Source organism: Macaca mulatta, chromosome 20 (assembly GCF_049350105.2).
Source record: "Macaca mulatta isolate MMU2019108-1 chromosome 20, T2T-MMU8v2.0, whole genome shotgun sequence".
Taxonomy (NCBI): Eukaryota; Metazoa; Chordata; class Mammalia; order Primates; family Cercopithecidae; genus Macaca; species Macaca mulatta.
In genome coordinates, this window is record NC_133425.1 from 30305451 (window position 1) to 30329247 (window position 23797).

General features: G+C 40.9%; 1 protein-coding gene across 1 annotated transcript in view; it reads right to left on the reverse strand.

Moving 5' to 3' along the window:
* LOC100428196 (uncharacterized) overlaps positions 1-21812 on the reverse strand; it is a 41711-nt gene extending 19899 nt beyond the window's left edge. The window contains 4 exon segments of the mRNA XM_028840739.2: positions 14842-14938; positions 17871-18150; positions 18953-19161; positions 21666-21812. Of these exon segments, the coding sequence (XP_028696572.2) occupies positions 14842-14938; positions 17871-18101 (328 nt within the window). The 5' untranslated portion in view covers positions 18102-18150; positions 18953-19161; positions 21666-21812.
* Between the last annotated feature and the right edge of the window lie 1985 nt (positions 21813-23797).

Here is a 23797-nt window from a genome sequence, read left to right on the forward strand (position 1 = left end):
TATATTTAGAAAACCCCATCATCTCAGCCCAAAATCTCCTTAAGCTGATAAGAAACTTCAGCAAAGTCTCAGGATACAAAATCAATGAGCAAAAATCACAAGCATTCTTATACATCAATAACAGACAAACAGAGAGCCAAATCATGAATGAACTTCCATTCACAATAGCTTCAAAGAGAATAAAATACCTAGGAATCCAACTTCAAGGAGAACTACAAACCACTGCTCAGTGAAATAAAAGAGGACACAAACAAAGGAAGAACATACCATGCTCATGCATAGGAAGAATCAATGTTGTGAAAATGGTCATACTGCCCAAGGTAATTCATAGATTCAATGCCATCCCCATTAAGCTACCAATGACTTTCTTCACAGAATTGGAGAAAACTGCTTTAAAGTTCATATGGAACCAAAAAAGAGCCTGCATTGCCAAGACAATCCTAAGCCAAAAGAACAATGCTGGAAGCATCATGCTACCTGACTTCAAACTATACTACAAGGCTACAGTAACCAAAACAGCATGGTACTGCTACCAAAACAGAGATATAGACCAATGGAACAGAACAGAGCCCTCAGAAATAATACCACACATCTACAGCCATCTGATCTTTGACAAACCTGACAAAAACAAGAAATGGGGAAAGGATTCCCTATTTAATAAATGGTGTTGGGAAAATTGGCTAGCCATAAGTAGAAAGCTGAAAGTGGATCCTTTCCTTACTCCTTATACGAAAATTAATTCAAGATGGATTAGAGACTTAAATGTTAGAGCTAAAACCATAAAAACCCTAGAAGAAAACCTAGGTAATACCATTCAGGATATAGGCATGGGCAAGGACTTCATGTCTAAAACACCAAAAGCAACGGCAACAAAAGCCAAAATTGACAAATGGGATCTCATTAAACTAAAGAGCTTCTGCATTGCAAAAGAAACTACCATCAGAGTGAACAGGCAACCTACAGAATGGGAGAAAATTTTTGCAATCTACTCATTTGACAAAGGGCTAATATCCAGAACCTAAAAGGAACTCAATCAAATTTACAAGAAAAAAACAACCCCATCAAAAAGTGGGCAAAGGATATGAACAGACATTTCTCAAAAGAAGACATTCATACAGCCAACAGACACTTGAAAAAATGCTCATCATCACTCGCCATCAGAGAAATGCAAATCAAAACCGCAATGAGATACCATCTCACACCAGTTAGAATGGCAATTATTAAAAAACTCAGGAAACAACAGGTGCTGGAGAGGATGTGGAGAAATAGGAACACTTTTACACTGTCGGTGGGACTGTAAACTAGTTCAACCATTGTGGAAAACAGTGTGGCGATTCCTCAAGGATCTAGAACTAGAAATACCATTTGACCCAGCCATCCCATTACTGAGGATATACCCAAAGTATTATAAGTCATGCTGCTATAAAGACACATGCACACGTATGTTTATTGCAGCACTATTCACAATAGCAAAGACTTGGAATCAACCCAAATGTCCATCAGTGACAGACTGGATTAAGAAAATGGGGCACATATACACCATGGAATACTATGCAGCCATAAAAAAGGATGAGTTTGTGTCCTTTGTAGGGACATGGATGCAGCTGGAAACCATCATTCTCAGCAAACTATCACAAGAATAGAAAACCAAATACCGCATGTTCTCACTCATAGGTGGGAACTGAACAATGAGATCACTTGGACTCAGGAAGGGGAACATCACACACCGGGGCCTATTGTAGGGAGGGGGGGGGCAGGGATAGCATTAGGAGATATACCTAATGTAAATGACGAGTTAATGGGTGCAGCATACCAACATGGCACATGTATACATATGTAACAAACCTGCACGTTGTGCACATGTACCCTAGAACTTAAAGTATATATATATAAAAAAAAAAACCCACAAAAACTAAATGTACATGGAATCACAAAATACCCAGAATTGCCAAAGCAATCCTGAGCAAAAGGAACAAGGCTGAAGGCATCACACCACCTGACTTCAAAATTTACTACAAAGCTATAGTATCCCAAACAACATTGTACTGGCATTAAAACAAACACATAGACCAATATGCCGAATGAGTCCATAAATAAATTCATGCACCTAAAGCTGACTGATTTTCAACAAAGATGCCGAGAACACACTTTGGGGAAAAGACAATCTCTTTAATAAATAGTGCAGGAAAAATTGAATATCCATAAGCAGAAGAGTAAGACTAGATCCCTAACCCTTATCATATACAAAAACAAACTCAAAATGGATTATAGACTTAAATGTAATGCCCTAAACTATGAAACTATTAGATGAAAACCAGGCAAATACTTTACAACATTGGACTTGGAAAGACGTCAAAGCAAAGACAACCTAAGCAAAAATAGGCAAACGAGATTACATCAACCTAAAACACTTTTGCATATCAGATGAAATAACAGAGTGAAGAGACAACATAGACAATGGGAGAAAATACTCGCAAACTATATATATGACAAGAGGTTAATATCAAGTACATAAGAAATTTGAAATCTCAAAATAAGACAAACATATAATCCAGTTTAAAAACGTGCCAAAGACCTTAATAGACATTAGTGAAAAGAAGCCATACGAATGGCCAACAGGTACATAGAAAGATGCTTATCATAATTAATCATCAAGGGAATGCAAATCCAAATCACAATGAGATACCACCACACTCTAATTAAAATGACTATAATCAAAAAGACAAAAAATACAACTAAAACAAGTATTGGTGAGGATGTGAAGAAAGGGGAACACGTGTATACTGTCGATGGGATAAGTAGTATGGCCACTACAGAAGAGTATGGAAGTTCCTGAAAAATTAAAAACACAGCTGTCATATGATTTAACAATTTCACTATTGGGTATATATCCAAAAGAAAGGAAATCAATGTGCCAGAAACATAGCTGCATTCCCATGTTTACGGCAGCACTCTTTATAACAGCCAAGATATGAAATCAATCCAAATGTACAGGAAGAGAAAAATGGATAAAGAAAATGTGGTGTAAATGCACAATGAAATACTACTCAACCATTAAAAAAGAATAAAATCCTGTCCTTTGCAATAACATGGATGAACTGTGAGATATCATGTTAAGGGAACAGGCCATATACAGAAAGATAAACCCTTTGTGATCTTACTCAAATGAGTAACCTAAAAAAAAAAAAAGAAAAAAGAAAAGAAAAAAAGGGTTGGGTGTGGTGGCTCATGCTTCTAATCCCAGCACTTTGGGAGGCTGTAGCGGGTGGATCACTTTAGGTCAAGAGTTCAAGACCAGCATGGCCAACATGGTGAAACCCTGTCTCTACTAAAAATACAAAAAGTTAGCTGAGCATGGCGGTGCATGCCTGTAGTCCCAGCTACTCGGAGGCTGAGGCAGGAGAATAGCTTGAACCCAGGAGGCAGAGATTGCCGTAAGCTGAGATCATGCCACTGCACTCCAGCCTGGGTGACAGAGCTAGACTCTGTCCAAAAAAAAAAAAAAAAAAAGGAAAAAAAGTTGATAATAAGCAGAGAGTGTAACAGTGGTTACCAGAGACTGAAGGGGCAGAAATAGAAAGAGGTTGGTTAACAGGTATAAAATTACAATTACATAGGAGAAATAAGTTCTGGTGTTCTCTTACACAGCAGGATAACAATGGTTAATAGGAGGGTATTGAATATTACAAAATAGCTAGAAGAGACCCATCACAGTGTTACATCCTTGTAATCTCTACATTTCGGGAGGCTGACGCAGGAGGATCACTTGAGGTCAGGAGTTGAAGGCCAGCCTGGACAATGTACTGAGACCCTATATGTAAAATTTTAAAAAAATTAGCTGGACATGGTGGCACATGCCTGTAGTCCTAGCTACTTGGGGAGCTGAGGCCAGAGGATCACTTAAGCCCAAGAGTTTGAAGTTACAGTGAACTACAATTGTGCCACTGCACTTCAGTCTGGGTGACAGAGTGAGATCCTGTCTTTACAAACAATAAAAATTAAAACAGCTAGAAGAGAGACTTTTGAATGTTCTCACTACAAAGAATTACCAAATACACGAGGTAATGCACTAAATATCCTGATATGATCATTATATAACACACACATATATATAAAATTGTACCCCATAAATATGTACAATTTTGTATCAATTGAAAAAGCAAACTAAAAGTTAAACGTAAAACCTACAAATGTAAAACTCCTACAAGAATACATAAGGGGAAAGCTTGGTCATGAAAACTGATCTTGGCATTGACTTTTTGGATATAATATCAAAGGATGAGGCAACAGAAAGCAAGAACATACACATGGGACTATATCCGTGTATCCAAAATATTCCAAACATATTCAGAACAGAACATGGAATAGATGTTTGCACACCCATGTACCCTGCAGCATTACTCCCAAAAGACAATACCTGGAAGCAATCAAAATGTCCCTTATTGGATGAGCTGATTAAACAAATGTGGCACATATACACAACAGAACATTACTGAGCCTTAAAAATCAGAGACATTTTGACAAATATTATAATAAGGACAAACACTGAGGACATTATGTTAGGTGAAATAAGATAGTTAAAAAGAAAGAGACACTGTTTGATTATACTTACATAAAGTATCTACAGTAGCCAAACTCATAGAAACATTAAGCAGAATGGTGCTCTTCAGGAGCTGCAGAGAAGTGTGGAAAGGGCAATTTGTGGTTTAATGGGTATTCACTTTGACTTTTGTAAGATAAAAATGATCTACAAACCTCTTGTAAAACAATATGACTATACTTAACACTAATAAACCGTACACTTAAAAATGAGATGACAATTATTACGTTTTCACCATAAAAATTTGACTACTTAAAAGAGACAGTCATAAAATGTTTCAAAAATCAGCTTCAAAGAACAAAAGTGTTCCTCTTACATAATTATATAGATCCAAACAACGGATTGTGAATTTAAGATTATTTCCGGCCGGGCACGGTGGCTCACGCCTGTAATCTCAGTACTTTGGGAGGCCATGGTGGGAGGATCACGAGGTCAGGAGATTGAGACTATCCTGGCTAACACGGTGAAACCCCGTCTCTACTAAAAATACAAAAAATTACCCCGGCGTGGTGGCGGGTGCCTGTAGTCCCAGCTACTTGGGAGACTGAGGCAGGAGAATGGAGTGAATCCGGGTGGCGGAGCTTGCAGTGAGCTGAGATTGCGCCACTGCACTCCGGTCTGGGCGACAGAGCTAAACTCCGTCTCAAAAAAAAAAAAAAAAAAAAAAGATTATTTCCTTAACTACTCATCTAGACAGAATAAAGCAATCATTAACAGCTAAGAAAAAAATATATACAAGATAAGTCATGAACAAAGTAGAGGCAATATTTATACAGGTGAAAAACACATAGATTTTAAAATAAGCAACAGACATATAGCTAATTCATACATAAATTAAACATCATATTGTCTTAAAGTCTTACAGAGTTGAAAATTATCATCCAACTCATAATATCAAGGTTGAAAAACAAAAATACAATTAACTGATCTAAGGAAACATATCTGAAAAAAAAATCATATTGAATAACAAGAATAAGAGAAATTTTAGTGTATAAAATGAATACAGCATAGTCTATTAATAATAATCCTTTAGATATTTGCAATTATGAACTGTGTGCACCCATGAAAAACAGGTATTTTGAATCATTGCCATTCAATGAATGGTAGTAAAATGTCACAGAAAATGCATTATAATCACTAATAATTAGCTCTAATGAGAAAAGTTTAATGAGTAAATATTTAAAAGACACTAGGAAAACTTCTTTATCATGTTATCAATATATTGGTGCTATTCTTACACAAAATATAATGGCTATAATAAAGTCTTTAGAAGCTAAGAAAAGCTTTATATTTCCAAATCAAGGAACAATATAAATGTTGCAAAATACAGTGAGAATTGCTAAAATATAAAGTCAGTATTTGGAATTAAATTATATATCAGTTAAATATAAAATGGATATAAATCTTAATAATTCTTTTTTGCTTGCAGTAAACTTAAACTTACCATAAAACATATTAATAAATATGTGGTGCTCACTAGTAAACTAATTTACATCTTATACAATGTGTACATTAGAGTATTTTGTTTCAGAATTTTTGAATCCAAAAATCACAAATTTGATACATTTTCAAGAGTGAAACATATAGGATTAGAAACATAAGCAAGATGACAGAATAGGAGGCCCCCATGCATATTTCTCACAACATAATGTGGCAGCCATGCCAAACACAATTGCCTTTATGGGAGCTTTGTGATCCAGGTCAGAATTTCTGATGCCCAGCTGGAGCCCAAGATCAAGGAGGAAAATTTGAGGACAAGTCCTTAACTGAAGGGTAGGCTTGTTGATTATGGTTCTGGACACACAACAAAAAAATTGCCACATCCCACTGTAGATTTAGCTATAGCTCATTTGGCCTTGGTCCTGCCACTCAAAAAATCTTCCAAGAATCCAGGAGGATTCATTCCTACCTGAGATTCAGGTGACAGGTCTGAAGATCCCGGTCCTGTCTGTGGCCCCTGAATAAGGCAAAATCTATCTCCATCACCTCTCAGTCATGGTCTGGAAAAAGTTCTGTCCACACAGGGACCCTCAGGAAAAAACATCCATCTGTGCCTCTGGATGTAGAACTGCCAACACTGACTGGAATGGGAATCCTGAAGTGGCACTGAAACTTTGCTCCAGTTTCATGCAGTCACAGGTCAGGAAATTTGCTCAACCTGGGACCTGCCTGAAAGCACACATCTGTGCCCCTGGAGCTAGACTTGCTGACATTAGTCTCACTGTGAATCTTAAAGCAGCCCTGTAAGTTTGGCTCTACTTTCTGTCAGCCAGGGTCTGGGAGCAGTTCTGCTCAATGAGAAACCTAGAAGGAGACAAGCTGTGGGCCCAGGGCCCATATCCTGTAGCAGCCCTGTGAATCAGTTCCAGACCCATTCAGCTGTGATCAGGGGTCAGTCATGTCTATCAGTGACTTGTTCAATGACTGGACGAAAGCGCTCCCAGAGACTCAGCAGGAGCCACACCTGTCCACATCTATTCTATCAGCACTCTCACTCTGCAGAAACAACCGCAATTCCTTATCTAAGAACCAGCCACAATGCTCAAGATCCTGAAGAAAGTTGTCTTGCTAGAGAACAGACAGGATCCATGACTATCTATGTCCTGCTAATAGGTCTGTCAACCTATAATCCACTGCAGACCCAGTAGCAGTCATGTGACATGGCTCCAACACACTCAACTGCAATCTTAGTCAAAATCTCATCAGCTCAGGGTCCGAAAGAAGAAAGCATTTATTTCCTAAAACTAGTCTATAATGACTGGAAGAGATGTTTGCTCCTTCACATTCAGGGAAATAAACATAAGGCTACACAGATTATGAAGAATCAGGCAAACCACCACCACCACCACCAAAGGAAACTAAAAAGCCGTAGTAATCATCTCCAAAGAAATGGAGATCTGAAAGTTGGGTAACGAAGAATTCAAAATAATCATCTTAAAGAATTTCAGTGAGATGCAAAAGAACACAGATAGATAACTAAAAAGTTTTATAATACAATATTTGAACAAAATGAGACTTTTAATAGAGAAATAGAAACCATTAAAAAGAACCAAACAGAAATCTTGGCACTAAAGTGAACAATGGAAGAACTGAAAAAATGTAACAGTTTTAACAAGAGACTCAATCATGAAAAAAAAAAAATCAGCAAACTCAAAGACAGGTCATTTGAAAGTAATCAATTAGAAAAAAAATGAAAGTGAGAAGGAGCATATAGGCTGTATACCATAAAGTGAACAAATATACACATTTTAGGATTTTCAGAAGAAAGACAGAGGAAAAAAAGATTATTTAAACATATAATGTCTTAAAATTCCCCAAATCTGGAAAAGGATATGAACAACCAGTTTCATAAAGCTCAAAATAACTGCAGCAAGAAGAACCTAATGAAGATTCCCTTGGGACATATTATAATTAAATTCAAAGACAAAGGCAAAATTCAAAGACAAAGCAAGAATCATGAAAGCAGCATAAGAGATTATTCACATACAAGGGAAACTTTATGATGTTATCAGTAGATTTTTCAGCAGAAACCTTACAGGCCAAATAGGAGTTATACCATATATTCAAAGTGCTGAAAGAAGGAAAAAAAAAAAAAAAAAAAAAAAAGACAACTAAGAAGGCTATATACAACAAAGCATCTTTTAGAAATAAGAGAGATGAAGACATTTCAAGACCCCTCCCCCCAAAAAAATGTTAAGGGAATTCATCACCACTAGACCTGTCTAGAAATGCTAAAGGACTAAAGGGAATTACTCAAGTTGAAATGATGAAATGCTAACTAAATATGAAAGCATTAAAACTACTAATATCACTGGAAATGGTAAATAATGAAATTCAGAATATTCAAATATTGTAACGGTGGGTACATTTATCACTTCTAATTCTAGTATAAGAACTATAAAACAAAAGTATTTTTAAGAAGTATAGCTTTGATAATTTAATGAATACACAATATAAGAAGTTTTAAAATGTATGAAGGAGAGGAAAACTGTAGAGTTTTCTATGTATAAAAGTTGAATTATTATCATCTTAAATTAGACTGTTATATGATGTTTATGTAAGTCTTATAACCACTGGAGAAAAAGACTGTAGTAGATACATACAATAAAAAGAGAAAGTAATCAAAGTATATAAAAACAACAAAAACAAGACAAAAAAATTAACAAAACCAAAGGGAAGACAGCATAAGAAGAGAAAAGAAACAAATGAAGTATAAAATAGGAAACAAAATTATAATAGTTACCTATCAATAATTACATATAAAGAGACTAAATTATCCAATAAACAGACACTGATATAGACTGAATGTCACTTGCAAAATTTAGGTTAAAATTTAATAGCCACTGTGACAGAATTAAGAAGTGGGACTTTTAAGAAGTGATTAGGCCATGAGAGCGCTGCCTGTAATGAATGTATTAATGTCCTTATCACAGCAGTGGGTTAGTCATCACAAGTGTGCATTTGTTATATGCTCTCTCCCCGTCATGCCTTTAGCTATGTTATTATGCAGCATAAAGGTCTTCACCAGATGCCAGTGTCATGCTCTCTGCCTTCCCTGCCTTCAGAATCATAAGCTAAATTAACTTGTATTCCTTAGAAATCACCCATTTCCTTTTAAAATACCCTGTGATATTCTGATATAGCAGTCACAAAACAAATTTAAAACAGAGAGTGGCTGAATGGATTTTAAAAAATCCAGTGACAAGATGCTTACAAGAGACTCACGTTTGATTTAAGGACAAACATAGGCTAAAAGTGAAAGCACTGGAAAGGATATTCCATACAAATGATAAACAAAAGAGTGCAGGCAGGGGTAGTTATACTCACATTAGATAAAACAGACTGACAAAATCTGTCACAAGAGACAAAGGAGTTAACTATATAATAATAGAGAGGTTAATTTGTCCAGAGGATAGAACAATTAAATAGATATATGCACCCAACACTGGAATACCTAAATATATAAAGCAAACATTAAGAGAACTGGAAAGAGAAATATACAGAAATACAATAAAAGAAAACGTTAGTATCCTACTTAAAATGGATAGATCACTCAAGCACAAAATTAAGAAAACAGTGCACTATAACACTATAGACTAAATATACATATATATCCCACCCAACAATATGAGAATACGCATTCTTCTAAGAATACATGAAATATTCTCCAGGATAGATCACATGTTAAACCAAAAGTAAAAAATAGTAAGTCTTTTCAAATTTATAAAGATTAAAATTATATCAAGTTTTTTTTCTGATTGCACTGATATAAAACTGAAAATCAATAGCAGAAAGAAAACTGGAAACTCACAAATATGTAAATATTAAACAACACACTCCTGAAAAATCAATGGGTTAAAGAAGAAATCACAAGAAAAATCTAAACATATCCTGAGACAAATGAAATTAGAAACACAAGAAACCAAAACTTTTGGGATGCAACCAAAACAGTTCTAATACAGAAGTTTATAATAATAAAGTCCTACATTAAGAAGAAAAAGATGTTGAATAAGCAAATCTAACTCAATTCCTCAAGAAACTTGAACAAGAACAAAATAATCCCAATGTTAGCATACTTATGGAAATGATAAGAATTAGAACAAAAAGAGACCAAATAGGAAGACAATAGAAAAGATCAAAGAAACTGAGTTGAATTTTTTAAAGAAAACAAAATTGAGAAACTTTTGGCCAGATTAAGCAAAGGAATGAAAACAGAGAGGAGTCGAAAAATTATAAATGGGCTGCGTGTACTTCCTTGTGCTTGTAGTCCCAGAGCTTTGGGAGGCCATAGCAGGTAAATCACCTGAGCTCAAGAGTTGGAGACCAGCCTGGGCAACATGGTGAAACTCCTCTCTTCAAAAAGTACAAAAATTAGCTGAGCATGGTGGTACACACCTGTAGTCCCAGCTACTTGCGAGGTGGGAGAATTACCTGAGCCTGGGAGGTTGAGGCTGCAGTGAGTCATGATCATGCCACTGCACTTTGGCCTGGGCATTGGAGTGAGACCTTGTTTCAGATAAATGAATGAATGAATGAATGAATGAATGAATGGAAGAAAGAAAGAAAGGAACAGGAGTCATTACAACTGATACCACACAAATACAAAGAATAATAAGAGACTACTATGAACAATCGTATGACAACAAATTGGATAACTTAGAAATAGGCTCTTAGAAATGAATGACTCACCAAGATTAAATCATGAAGAAATAGAAATACCAAGCAGATGAATAATAAGAAAGGAGATTGAAGTATAATAAAAAAAGTCCAATGAGAAAAATCCCATGACTAAATGACTTCATATATGAATTGTATCACACATTTAAAGATGAATTAATGTCCATCCTTCTCAAATTCTTCCAAAAAATTGAAGGGAAAAAACACTGCCCCTTAGTTTGCATGTAATGAAAAGTGGGTATATAAGTACATGACTGCAGAACTGCTCCTCTCAGCACACTGCCTACAGGGAAGCCTCACTCCACAGGAGCAGTCATAGAGCTGCAACACTGCCAGCTCAATAAAGCTGTTTTCTTCTACCACTACCTTGCATTTGAATTCTTCCTAAGTGAAGCTATGAACCTTCCCAGGATAAGCCCCAATCTGGGGGCTCACCTGCCCTGCAACAAGAGCAATTACGTAAGAAAAAGAAATACAAAGCACTCACATCAGCAACGAAGAATTATAATTCTCTCTGCTTGCAGATTAGGTGATTTTATATACAGAAAATCCTGAAGAGTATACAAAAAGAGTTAGAGCTAATAAACTCATTCAGTAAAGCTGAGGTCACAAAATTAACATACAAAAATTAGTAGCATTTCTATATACTAACAATAAACGATCTGAGAAAAAAAGTTAAGCAAACAATCCAATTTATAATAGCATCAAAAAGTGTAAAATTATTATGACTCCATTTAATAAAGGAGGTAAAAGATCTGCTTATTAAAATCCATAAGACGCTGATGAATGTAATTGAAAAAGACACAAATAAATGGAAAGATAGCCCTTGTTCATGGACTGGAAAAATTAATACTGATAAAATGTCCACACTACACAAAGTGATATACAGATACAAAGTAATCCCTATTAAAATTCCAATGTCAGTTTTCACAGAAATAAAAATAAATTCTAAAATTTATTTTATTTTATTTTATATATATTTTTTGAGACAGAGTCTCACTGTTGCTCAGGCTGGAGTGCAGTGGCATGATCTTGGCTCACTGCAACCTCGGCCTCCTGGGTTCAAGCAATTCTCTTGCCTCAGCCTTTCCAGTAGCTGGGATTACAGGTATGTGCTACCACACTTGGCTAATTCTTGTATTTTTAGTAGAGACGGGGTTTCGCCATGTTGGCCAGGCTGGTCTTGAACTCCTGGCCTCAAGTGATCCGCCTGCTTCAGATCTCCCAAAGTGCTGGGATTACAGGTGTGAGCCACTGCATCTGACCTCCAAATTTCTATAAAACCACAAATGACCACAAATAGCCAACACAATCTTAAGAAAGAATAAAGCTGAAGGCATCACACTTCTTCATTCCAAACTATTACAAAGCTATACTAATAGTGAGTATTACACTGACCTACAAAGACACATAGACCAATGGGACAGAATGAGGAAAGCAAAAATAACCCCATGTGTATACAGTTAGCAATCACTGACAAGGGCACCAAGATACACAAAGGGTAAAGGATGTTCTCTTCAATAAATGATGCTGGAAAAGGTGGATATTTATGAGCAAAAGGATGAAATTGAACATTTATACCATATACAAAAATGAACTCAAAAAGAATTAACACTTAAATGTAAAACCAGAAATTGTATAACTTTTAGAAGAAACACAGGGAACAAACTCTTCGACATCAGCCTTGGTACTGAATTTTTAGATTTCACACCAAAAAAGCACAACCAACAAAATCAAAAAACAAAAACAAGTGGGCCTACATCAAACTAAAAAGCTTCTGCACAGCAAAGGAAACAAAGAACAACATGAAAAGGCAACCTAAGGACTGGCCTAAGGACTGAGAGAAAATATATCTGATAAGAGTTTCATATCCAAAAGATGTAAGCATCTCACACAACTCAATTGCCAGTAAAAGTAAATCTGACTTAAAAATATGCAAAGGACCTGACTAGAAATTTTTCCAAGGATGACATAAAAGTAGCAAACAGGTTTAAGAAAAGGTGCTCAACATAATTAATCATCAGGGAAATGCACATCAAACCTCAATGAGCCATCACCTCACATTTACAGAGATACCACAATGAGATATCAAATCATGAGATATCACCCCACGCTGTTAGAATGGCTACTATCAAAGAGACAAGAGATCACAAATGTTGGTGACAGTGTGGAGAAAAGGAAACGTTGTACACTGTTGGTGGAAATGTAAATTGATCCAGCCATTATGGAAAACGCATGGAGGCTCCTCAAAAAATTAAAAATAGAAATACCATATGAATCTCAATCCCAATTCTAAGTATATACTAAAAGAAATACAATCTGGTGAGTGCAATGGCTCATGCCTGTAATCACAGCACTTTGAGAGGCTGAGGCAGGTGGATCACTTGAGGCCAGGAATTCAAGACTAGCCTGGCCAACATGGCAAAACCCCGTCTCTACTAAAAATACAAAAAAATTAGTCAGGCAGGGTGGCACAAGCATGTAATCGCAGCTACTTGGGAGGCTGAGGCAGGAGAATCGCTTGAACCTGGGAAGCAGAGGTTGTAGTGAGCCGAGATGGCACCACTGCACTACAGCCTGGGCGACAAAGTAAGACTCCATCTCAAAAATCAATCAATCAATCAATTAATCAATATCAGTATGTTAAAGAGATATCTGCACCCCTATGTTCATAGCTGATTATTCACATTATATAGTGGAATATTATTCAGCATAATGAAGAAGGTAATCCTGCCATTTCTGACAACATGGATGAATAAACCAGGTGGACATTATGGTAACTGAATAAGATAGAAAAATACAAATACTGTATAATACTGGTTATTTGTGGAATCTAAAATAGTTGAGCTCATAGAAGTAAAGTGTAGAACAATGGGTCTCAACAGCTGAGAAGTGGTAAAAATGGGGAGATACTGGTCAAAGAGTACATACTTCCACTGAAAAGATAAATTCTGGGGATCTAATGTACAGCATTGTGAATATAGTTTACAACACTCTTGTATACTTGAGATTTGCTAACACAGTAGATCTTAAATGCTGTCTCCACAAATCCTGGCAACTATGTGAGATGATTAATGTGCTAATTAATTTCATTGTAGTAATCATTATACAATGTATACATATGTAAAATCAAATTATCAGGATGTATGCCTTAAATATATACAATTTACAAGTGTGGGAAAAAAATCTATATGAAAGAAGGAAGGAAAAGAAAAAGAAAAGGAAAAGAAAGAAAATGAACATAAAGACCACATTAAACTTCACAGTTATCCAGACGAAATTATAAAATCTTATTAACATATAAGGTAAAAGTTGAGAGTTTCGCCATATAATAGGCAATGTTCTAAACTCCCCATAGACATTCATTTAGTTAAGAATTCTACATAGTAAGTAATATATTAAATGATTTTAAATCTGTGGAATTTGTGCATAGAGCTTATATTTCTAATCTTAGTTTAGGCTAGGAAAGATGAAAAGTTGAAGTGAAATACGGAATCAGATTTTTTTTTTTTTTACATTTAGGAAGATAACTTTGTGCTCTGATGAAATTACTGAGTCTCAATTTTTGTAGGATCATCTTGGAAACCACCATAGGATTAGAAATTAATATACCAGAAAATATGTGACATCTGTCCACAGAATTCCTGGGACTTCTGAAAAAAATTCCACTGTCCATCACTCCCCTCATACATTTCTGACATGAGGCAAAACCAGAACTTTAAAAGTGGTTCCACATAGAGGTAGAAACATGCCCAGACTTTCCCAGAGCCCCCAAATCAATGGAAGAACAGTCAGATCACACAGGCCCTCATAGGCCAAGGGGAGCACTTTGGCTGTCACTGTGAATTTGATGGTGGATCACAGAAGGGGAAGGAGAATCATCAGATAATTTAAGAACATGAGACAGAAGATGTCCCTCTGTGACAGCAAGAGAAAGAAATAAACCCAGGTGTCTCAAAAATCATTTCCATTGGAGAACTTCCCAATTCACACTCCAAGGTCTGGTTCTTTCTTGACCGCTGGACCTCTCACTCATGTCATCTACTTCATCTGCTCCCACCTACCTGGCTGGATGGCTACTGTCTCCTCACTCTTCACATTCCAGGGCTCTTTCCTTTGCTCCAAAAAGGTGATCAGGTCCGGCTTAAGAGACAGCGAGACCTGTCTTATTAGAAAAAGTCACATGACTCTTGCTGGGAGTTCTTTAATTGCCAGCTCAGTAGGATACTCAGTAAAGAGGGAACATTATAGAGGATCCTAGAAAATTACTTCCCCAAACACTGTTTCCTGTCAGCTTCCTTACAATATTTAGGAAGCATTTTAAAAACAGGAATCCTGAGCTTCACTTCCAAGTATGACTGAGTCAAAAATAAGGAAAAGGAATTAGATTTTAAAGTGTAGGCAATGATCGTTTATGTCACTCCATTTCTAGAATCACCACTAAACTACAGTGAAGCTTCTACATCACCTCAAGAAAAAAGGCAAATGTCAAGATCAAACATCAGGAAGTTTTTTCTGCAATGAACCCACAATTTTTCTTTTCCTGGAAGCAGGAATCTGAATTCATTCATATAAAGCATAACTGCAGATGACATGATTGTATATTTAGAAAACCCCATTGTCTCAGCCCAAAATCTCCTTAAGCTGATAAGCAACTTCAGCAAAGTCTCAGGATACAAAATTAATGTGCAAAAATCACAAGCATTCTTATACACCAGTAACAGACAAACAGAGAGCCAAATCATGAATGAACTTACATTCACAATTGCTTCAAAGAGAATAAAATATCTAGGAATCCAACTTACAAGGGATGTAAAGGACCTCTTCAAGGAGAACTACAAACCACTGCTCAGTGAAATAAAAGAGGACACAAACAAATGGAAGAACATTCCATGCTCATGGATAGGAAGAATCAATATTGTGAAAATGGCCATACTGCCCAAGGTTATTTATAGATTCAATGCCATCCCCATCAAGCTACCAACGAGTTTCTTCACAGAATTGGAAAAAACTGCTTTAAAGTTCATATGGAACCAAAAAAAAGCCCGCATCTCCAAGACAATCCTAAGTCAAAAGAACAAAGCTGGAGGCATCACGCTACCTGACTTCAAACTATACTACAAGGCTACAGTAACCAAAACAGCATGGTACTGCTACCAAAACAGAGATATAGACCAATGGAACAGAACAGAGTCCTCAGAAATAATACCACACATCTACAGCCATCTGATCTTTGACAAACCTGAGAGAAACAAGAAATGGGGAAAGGATTCCCTATTTAATAAATGGTGCTGGGAAAATTGGCTAGCCATAAGTAGAAAGCTGAAACTGGATCCTTTCCTTACTCCTTATACGAAAATTAATTCAAGATGGATTAGAGACTTAAATGTTAGACCTAATACCATAAAAACCCTAGAGGAAAACCTAGGTAGTACTATTCAGGACATAGGCATGGGCAAAGACTTCATGTCTAAAACACCAAAAGCAATGGCAGCAAAAGCCAAAATTGACAAATGGGATCTCATTAAACTAAAGAGCTTCTGAACTGCAAAAGAAACTACCATCAGAGTGAACAGGCAACCTACAGAATGGGAGAAAATTTTTGCAATCTACTCATCTGACAAAGGGCTAATATCCAGAACCTACAAAGAACTCAAACAAATTTACAAGAAAAAAACAAACAACCCCATCAAAAAGTGGGCAAAGGATATGAACAGACATTTCTCAAAAGAAGACATTCATACAGCCAACAGACACATGAAAAAATGCTCATCATCACTGGCCATCAGAGAAATGCAAATCAAAACCACAATGAGATACCATCTCACACCATTTAGAATGGCGATCATTAAAAAGTCAGGAAACAACAGGTGCTGGAGAGGATGTGGAGAAATAGGAACACTTTTACACTGTTGGTGGGATTGTAAACTAGTTTAACCATTATGGAAAACAGTATGGCGATTCCTCAAGGATCTAGAACTAGATGTACCATATGACCCAGCCATTCCTTACTCCTTATACGAAAATTAATTCAAGATGGATTAGAGACTTAAATGTTGGACCTAATACCATAAAAACCCTAGAGGAAAACCTAGGTAGTACCATTCAGGACATAGGCATGGGCAAAGACTTCATGTCTAAAACACCAAAAGCAACGGCAGCAAAAGCCAAAATTGACAAATGGGATCTCATTAAACTAAAGAGCTTCTGCACAGCAAAAGAAACTACCATCAGAGTGAACAGGCAACCTACAGAATGGGAGAAAATTTTTGCAATCTACTCATCTGACAAAGGGCTAATATCCAGAACCTATAAGGGCTTCCATTTTCAAATTCCGCTATGGACACATAAGCTAGAGTTTTGGTTTCAACACACACATGTGCGTGCACGCATGTACCTACACACACACTAACACACACACACACCCTGGCTGGCTGAGGGCAAGAATCCTCGCTTGCAAAGCACCTCCTGCCAGTTGCTTCTGAAGCACACACAGGCCTTGGGGAGCCCACAAAGCCTCCTGCTTTTTGTGCTCTAGTGTCTCGGGTGGGCAGGGCTTTTGGCACTGCGGGGCCTCTGCAGCCTCGCCCAGCTCTCCTGGGGCAGCCTTCATGCAGGGGTGGCCTGAGAACTTTCTAGGGCTGCCAAATTCAATGCCCCCATTGAGTTTCATGGGATTTTAATGGTCATTGTTTTGGGGGAGGGGAGAGGTTGTGATGAACTGTGGGCCCCCTTGAGGTACAGACCTTTTCCACAAATAGTCTTAATAAATAGTCAGGCCCCTGGAACCTGAGTGCTTCGCCCAGGGAACTTGAGTCTATGGAAGCTTTTATTTGGCAACCAAGCCAGGCTCACCACACCAGCCGATGGTGCTGCTTGGAGCTGACTTCCCCACTCAAGGACTGTAAAACTTTTTAGTTTCTTTAGGAGACTAAGTGCTCATCTTTTCAGAATTTAATCGGGCTGATTCCAAGCCCTAGCTTCGTACTGACTGGCTTTCTTTTCAGAATTTCAACTGTTTTTTCACCCCAGGCCATGAAGTTAGAGATGCAGGTATGATGCCCTGAAGAGCAGACCTGTGCTCCAGTCCCACCTCCACATGCTCGTCTGTGACACACAGGCCCCAGCTGGGGCAGTGAAGTGTTGCCTGGCCCTGCTCACAGGGGCCCTCCCTGGGCAGGCAGCCCAACTTCCGGGCCAACCTTCCACCATGTGGAGCACCAAGCCCGCCTGCGGCCCCGCCATGCTGCGCAGCTCTGAGAGGTGGTCCAGCGTGCTGCCACCCGGGTGCAGTGAGAAGTGAGGCGGGGACATGGGTATTCATGGTCCATGAACACCCGGTGGATCTCCAGCACCATCTCCTGCGGGGATACCTGCCAGGGAGAAGGCCCAGACCACCCTGGTGAGAGGCCATATGGTAGGGAGCAGGGACATACCCCTTTCCCCAGCCCCAAACACCTGGGTCCTGAGAATAAATGTCTCGAATACTCAGTTTCCCACTTTTTGGCTTTTACATTCCAGGCTCTGTCCATATACAGCCTGCCCATTGGCACCTGTGTGCCCAAGTGCAGGACAGAGCCTGGCCCCACTGACTCTTCCTGCAGCCTAAGAGCAACCCCAGAGCAGAGGAGAGGGAGTTGGAAGAAAGCGGGGAGGGAGAAAGACAGGCTTGCTCTTGCCCTTGCCTAGTGCCAAGGGCCGAGCACGCTAGGGGAAATGGCCTTTTCCTTCCTGAAGGGGTGCTCCAGGGCCCAAGCCTGGGAGCAGAGAGGACATGAGAGGGCCTTGTCCGGCTCCCCACCAAGTTACCAGCCTGCAAGTCCTCTGGTTGGCTCTGTCCTTGGAGAACACCCAATACCACCCCCCAGGCCCTGGTGACAGATGGTAAGGTCATGGCCCAGAGAGAGGTGACTTGCCTGAGGGCACAGAGCAAGAGGCTAGGGTGTCCTGGGACCTGACACTACCCACCCGCTCCCACTCCTCTCCCTGAACAGGGCTAGTAGGCCCAGTTGGTAGCTGTCCTCTAGCAATAAGGCAGTAACTGAACCTGGACTCCATTCCCAGGTCCACCATGTTAGCATGGGGTCAGGAGGAGCTAAGGCAAAGCTGGGCTTTCCAGCCTCATCCTCCCCAGCAGGCTCAGGCCTGATCACCAGCTCCACTCCTCCATCATACCTGCAGGGAGAAGAGCTAGATCTCGGGGCCGGGATCTTCACAGAAAAGCCGGAATCCTGAGTGGTGACTTCTATTTAGTGGTGTCATCTCCTGGCTTGGACTTATCCAGCCTATGTTCCCAGGGTGGCTCAGCCTCCTCCTTCCTCTTTCACGCTCCTTTTTCAGGCTCTTCAGGCCATTCCCATTCAAGAACATGAGTGATGGTGGCTCTGGGGGTAACAAGTAAGGCACTGAGTCAGATGGGCCTTGCTGGTGAGGGAGGACTGTCCGCCTCACACCACCTGGATGGGCACAAGTCATATGGAACTGTGTCCACGTGCCCTCCCGAGCCTCGGCTCCACAGTCCCAGTTCACCCTTGGCGCACCTGCAGGCCGCCACCTTCTTCCTTCCACATCCCGTGCCTCCCTCCTCGACTGCTCCTGGGACAACCACAGTTTGGCTTCCACCTGAGCTCACTGTCCAAACCACTCTCCCCACATCACCAAGGCCACCCTCAGGGCCAACTCCCAGGGGCTTCTCCAGCCCAGGTGCATCCATCCACCCAGCAGCACCCAGACCACTGCTCATTTCCTCCTCCTCCTCCCTGACACATACCATACCTTCATCCCTCCCTCTCCAGCTCCATCCTCTTCCTCCAGTCCTGAGCTAGGTGTGTTGGGCCGCAGCCTCTCCTTATTCTCACCTCACCCTCTCCCATGGTTTCAAAGGTGCTCCCATTTTCCAGCTCTCATAGCCAATCCTGGCCTCGATCAGGCCTTTCAGACCGAGGAGACAGCTGTCTCCCGGGCATTAACATGTGGCTCTCCCTTCAGTATCATGGAAGGCCCATCCTGCAGGGATGAAATTCATCTTCCTCCACAAACTGATCTCTGCTCTGCGAAGGACCCCCACCCTTTACCTCACCCACCTTCAATCTCCCACCTCCTGTTTCAAGAGTGCCACTTGTAACCCTTCTAAGAAGAGCACTGCTCACAAAACCAAGCTGCTTTTTTTCTTTTTTTCAGATGGAGTAGTCTTGCTGTTTCCTAGGCTGGAGTGTAGTGGTGCGATCTCCGCTCATTGAAACCTCCGCCTCCTGGGTTCAACAGATTTTCCTGTCTCAGCCTCCCAAGTAGCTGGGATAGGTGCAGCCACCATGCCCGGCTAGTTTTTGTATTTTTTGTAGAGATGGGGTTTTGCCATGTTGGCCAGGCTGGTCTTGAACTCCTGACCTCAGGTGATCCACCTGCCTTGGCCTCCCAAAGTGGTGGGATCACAGGCGTGAGCCACCGCACCCAGCCAAAATCAAGCTTCTTAAGCCAGTGCTCTCAGGTATCTGCCTAAAGGCAACCCCAGCTCCTGCCGGCTCTTCCACTGCCTATATTCCCCAAACCAGAGAGGACTGACAACAGCCGAAACCTACCCTTCCACCTCTGTGCTTTTCCATGCTGCCCCCGACATCTCAGTCTGTCGGGCAAACTCTGACTCATCCTTCAAGGCCTAGGTGAAAGTGTCTACAGGTAGACTATTGCTGCCCACCTGCCACCCACCAGCTGCCCATCCTCCTTCCCAGAGATCAGTGAATGAGGGATGTGGAGCCCCAGGAGGAGGGAACTACGTCTTTCGATCTGTCCACAGCCTTGACCTCCAAAGTTTAGATGTGGATGGAGTAGAATAAAGGCAAACTTCTTTTTTTGCAATTTGGCCTTGACCCTAATGGTCAGGCTGCATCTGCTTGAAATCTACAATAAAGAGCAAATGGTTGATAACGTTGTGAATTGCAGAGGGGAAGCTGACAGTTGAGAATCAGGGGAAGGAAGTGAAAATTTAGAATTTTACTGCAAGCCTTAGAAGAATTAGTTTGGGGGAACAGGGTGGTGGATTTGAGACCCTGCTTGCCATACATGTGGAAAATGCAGGGAAAATCAGTCCCCCTGCGGAGTGTTAAAATAAGAGGCAAATAGACTGAAGTGGCTGCAGGGCCCCGGGTTTCTACCTAAGAAAAGCAAAACGTAACTCATGCATTTCTTAGAAATAATTTAAAGGAAAACAAAACAGTCTTAACCAACCACACACCACCAATTAACCTTTGATTACATAATCAGGGAATTTCCGCTTGGACAGTTCAAATAAAGGGACTACATAACTGTAGCCAATTACTGAATTGGCTTTGCCTCCTCATGCACCTTATAAAACCCTTTCGTTCAAGCCCCTCCGGTGGACCCCAAACCACAATCCATGGTTGTGGCTTCCTGATTCACCGGTCCTTATTTGCTCAAATAAAACCGTTAACTTTTAACCAAACTTCAGTTTAATTTTTAACACAAGAAAGGACGGACTAGGGACCCCATGGACCACAGCTCCTCCCACGCCCGAACCCTGCACCCCAAGCCTGGGTTCGCCCTTAAGGACCCTTCCTTCGTCACCGCACAACGTGGGTAGACTCGGGGCTGAGGGCGCGGAACTGCCTGGAGAGGGCTTCGGCCAGGGCCGAGGTTGCCGCGCAGGGACTTGACGGAAAGGGACGCCCGGGGTCTCAGCTGCCGGCCCAGATGCACTGTGCGACCGAGGAGACTCCGGGCTCCGACTCCGGAGCCGCCAGTGGGGAGGCCCGGTCCCCGCCGATTCCCGCCGGCCCTCTGCAGCGTCTCGGGAAGCTCCGCCCCGCAGACTCAACATCTCGCGGCTTCAGGATTCTCCCATAAGGTATCCTGTCTAGCGACCTTCCAGTACCTGCAGGTCACAGGACAAAGGAGGCTGCGGAACGAAGGAGAAAGAGCAGCGGAGGCGCACCAAGCAGGAAAGCACACCTGGCCAAGGAAAAAGCCAGCACAGGCTGAAGGAACTGCTCCCCTTTTTCGGCTGTGCGCCTGATTGGACAGGCTCGACCACGGTGCCGCTGATTGGATAGGGCTCCAGGCCCCGCCCCCTTGCCCCCGAGTGACTGGTGATGCGATCACAGGTGTGGCTGAATGATTCCGGAATGAATGACTGTTGTCTGCAGCCCTTTCAAGGCAGGGCTGACTCCCTGTGCTGGGACCTGGGGCTGCCCAGGGCATTGGCATTTAACCGTGCCCATAAGGTTATATCAATTTATGAGTAATATATGTAATATTTAAAATTGGAAATTAGATAATAACGATTCTTTTAAAATTTCAGATTTCATAACCTTCACGGCCTCTGGTCCCTTGAGAAGGCAGCATGAGATTTGAAAAGAGACGGAGTCCTCTAAGTCAGAAATGTCCGATAGGAATAAAATGTGAGCCGCATGTGTCATTTACAGTAGTCTGGTGGCATCATGAAAGGAAAGCAGGTGAAATTGATGGTGATACTTTAACCCAATATATCCAAAATATTATCACTTAAATATGTGAGCAATATGAAATTATTAATGAAGGTGTTTGGGGTACTCAATTTTTTAAAGTGACTCTGTATTTAAACTTCTAGCACTTTTCAATTCCAACCAGCTCTATCCAAAGAGCTCAGCAACCCCACATGGGCAGCGGCTGACGCATTCAAGAACCACTCTGAGGCCCCTCCATCTAACCTCAGGGAAGTCGAGGGCCTGGACCCCCTTTCCTGCCAGAGATCCTGCCCATCTCTTTACTCGCGCCCAAGGGTGGGAGAGGCAGTGCCCAGTGAGAGAGCCAGGGCTACAGGAAGGAGGTGTCCACAGGTCGACCTCTGCTGCCCACCTTTGCTGGGCAGGGCTCCCTCACCCTTCCAAAGGTCAGACAGTGAACAAAGAGTGTCGGGCTTCAGGAAGCGGAAACCCCGTCTTCAGATCTGTCCACAGACTTGACCACCAAAGTTTGGATGTGGAGGGAATAAAGGCAAACTTTTTGTTATGCAATTTGCCCTTGGCCCTGATGATTAGGCTATGGCCAGCTGTTTCTTCCTGTGGTGTGGGGACTGTGTGAGTTTAAGCACCAAGCATGTCAACATGCATTTCTGTATAACTTATCCCCATCTAACAAGAGGCCCACTTTAAATAAAGGAAAAGGAAATCAATACTGATACAGTGCCTTCTGTTTGCCAAGTAACTATCAGTAAGCAACCTGTTATTTGAATCCTGGCATCCTGACTGCACGGGTGTATGTATCATTTAGCTATTGCTGCATAACAATCACCCTAAGCCTTATTAGCTCATGATTGGGATGGTCAGTCATTTACGCTGGACTCAACTGGGCCATTCTTCTGGTCTCAGCTGGGCTCCTTCAGGCATGTGTGGTCAGCTGCTGGTTGACTAAGTGGCTCTGCTTCTGGGCATGAGCTGGCTGTCAACTGGGGCACCTTTGTTTTCCTCCCCAATGGAATCTCATCCTCCAGCAGGGTAACATGTGGCTATTCTCATGGAGATGGCAGGTTTCTAAAATAAAAAGCAGAAGCATTCAAGGCCTTTTGTCCCTAGACCCCAAACTGTCATACTGCCATATTTATAGCTTTCTATTGCCCAGAGCAAATAAGGCCAGTCCAGATCCAAGTGTCAGGAAACAGATACTGCTTCTATGTTGGAGCAGCTGTAAAAGCATGTTCCAAAGGGCATGGACACCAGAGGGGATGCAGACTTGCTGCCATTTTGGCAATCAGTATCATTCTGCCTTTTCTTACAACAAGGTTTATATAACTGTTCCAAGTCAAGGAACTTGTCCAAAGTGCTACAGCTACTAAGTAGCTGGACTGGGACTCAGGATCAACTTTGCCTGACTCCAAAGCCCATGTACCTCCATAGACCTCACAACACAGGCAGCTTCCCTAGGCCTTTGAGATCCTGAAGACTGACTCTTCTGCAATAGAATAAAGGTTCTTTTGAGATGCTCATCCTTCTAGTAGGATTCTTCACAATTAGGAGTAATCCCCACCAG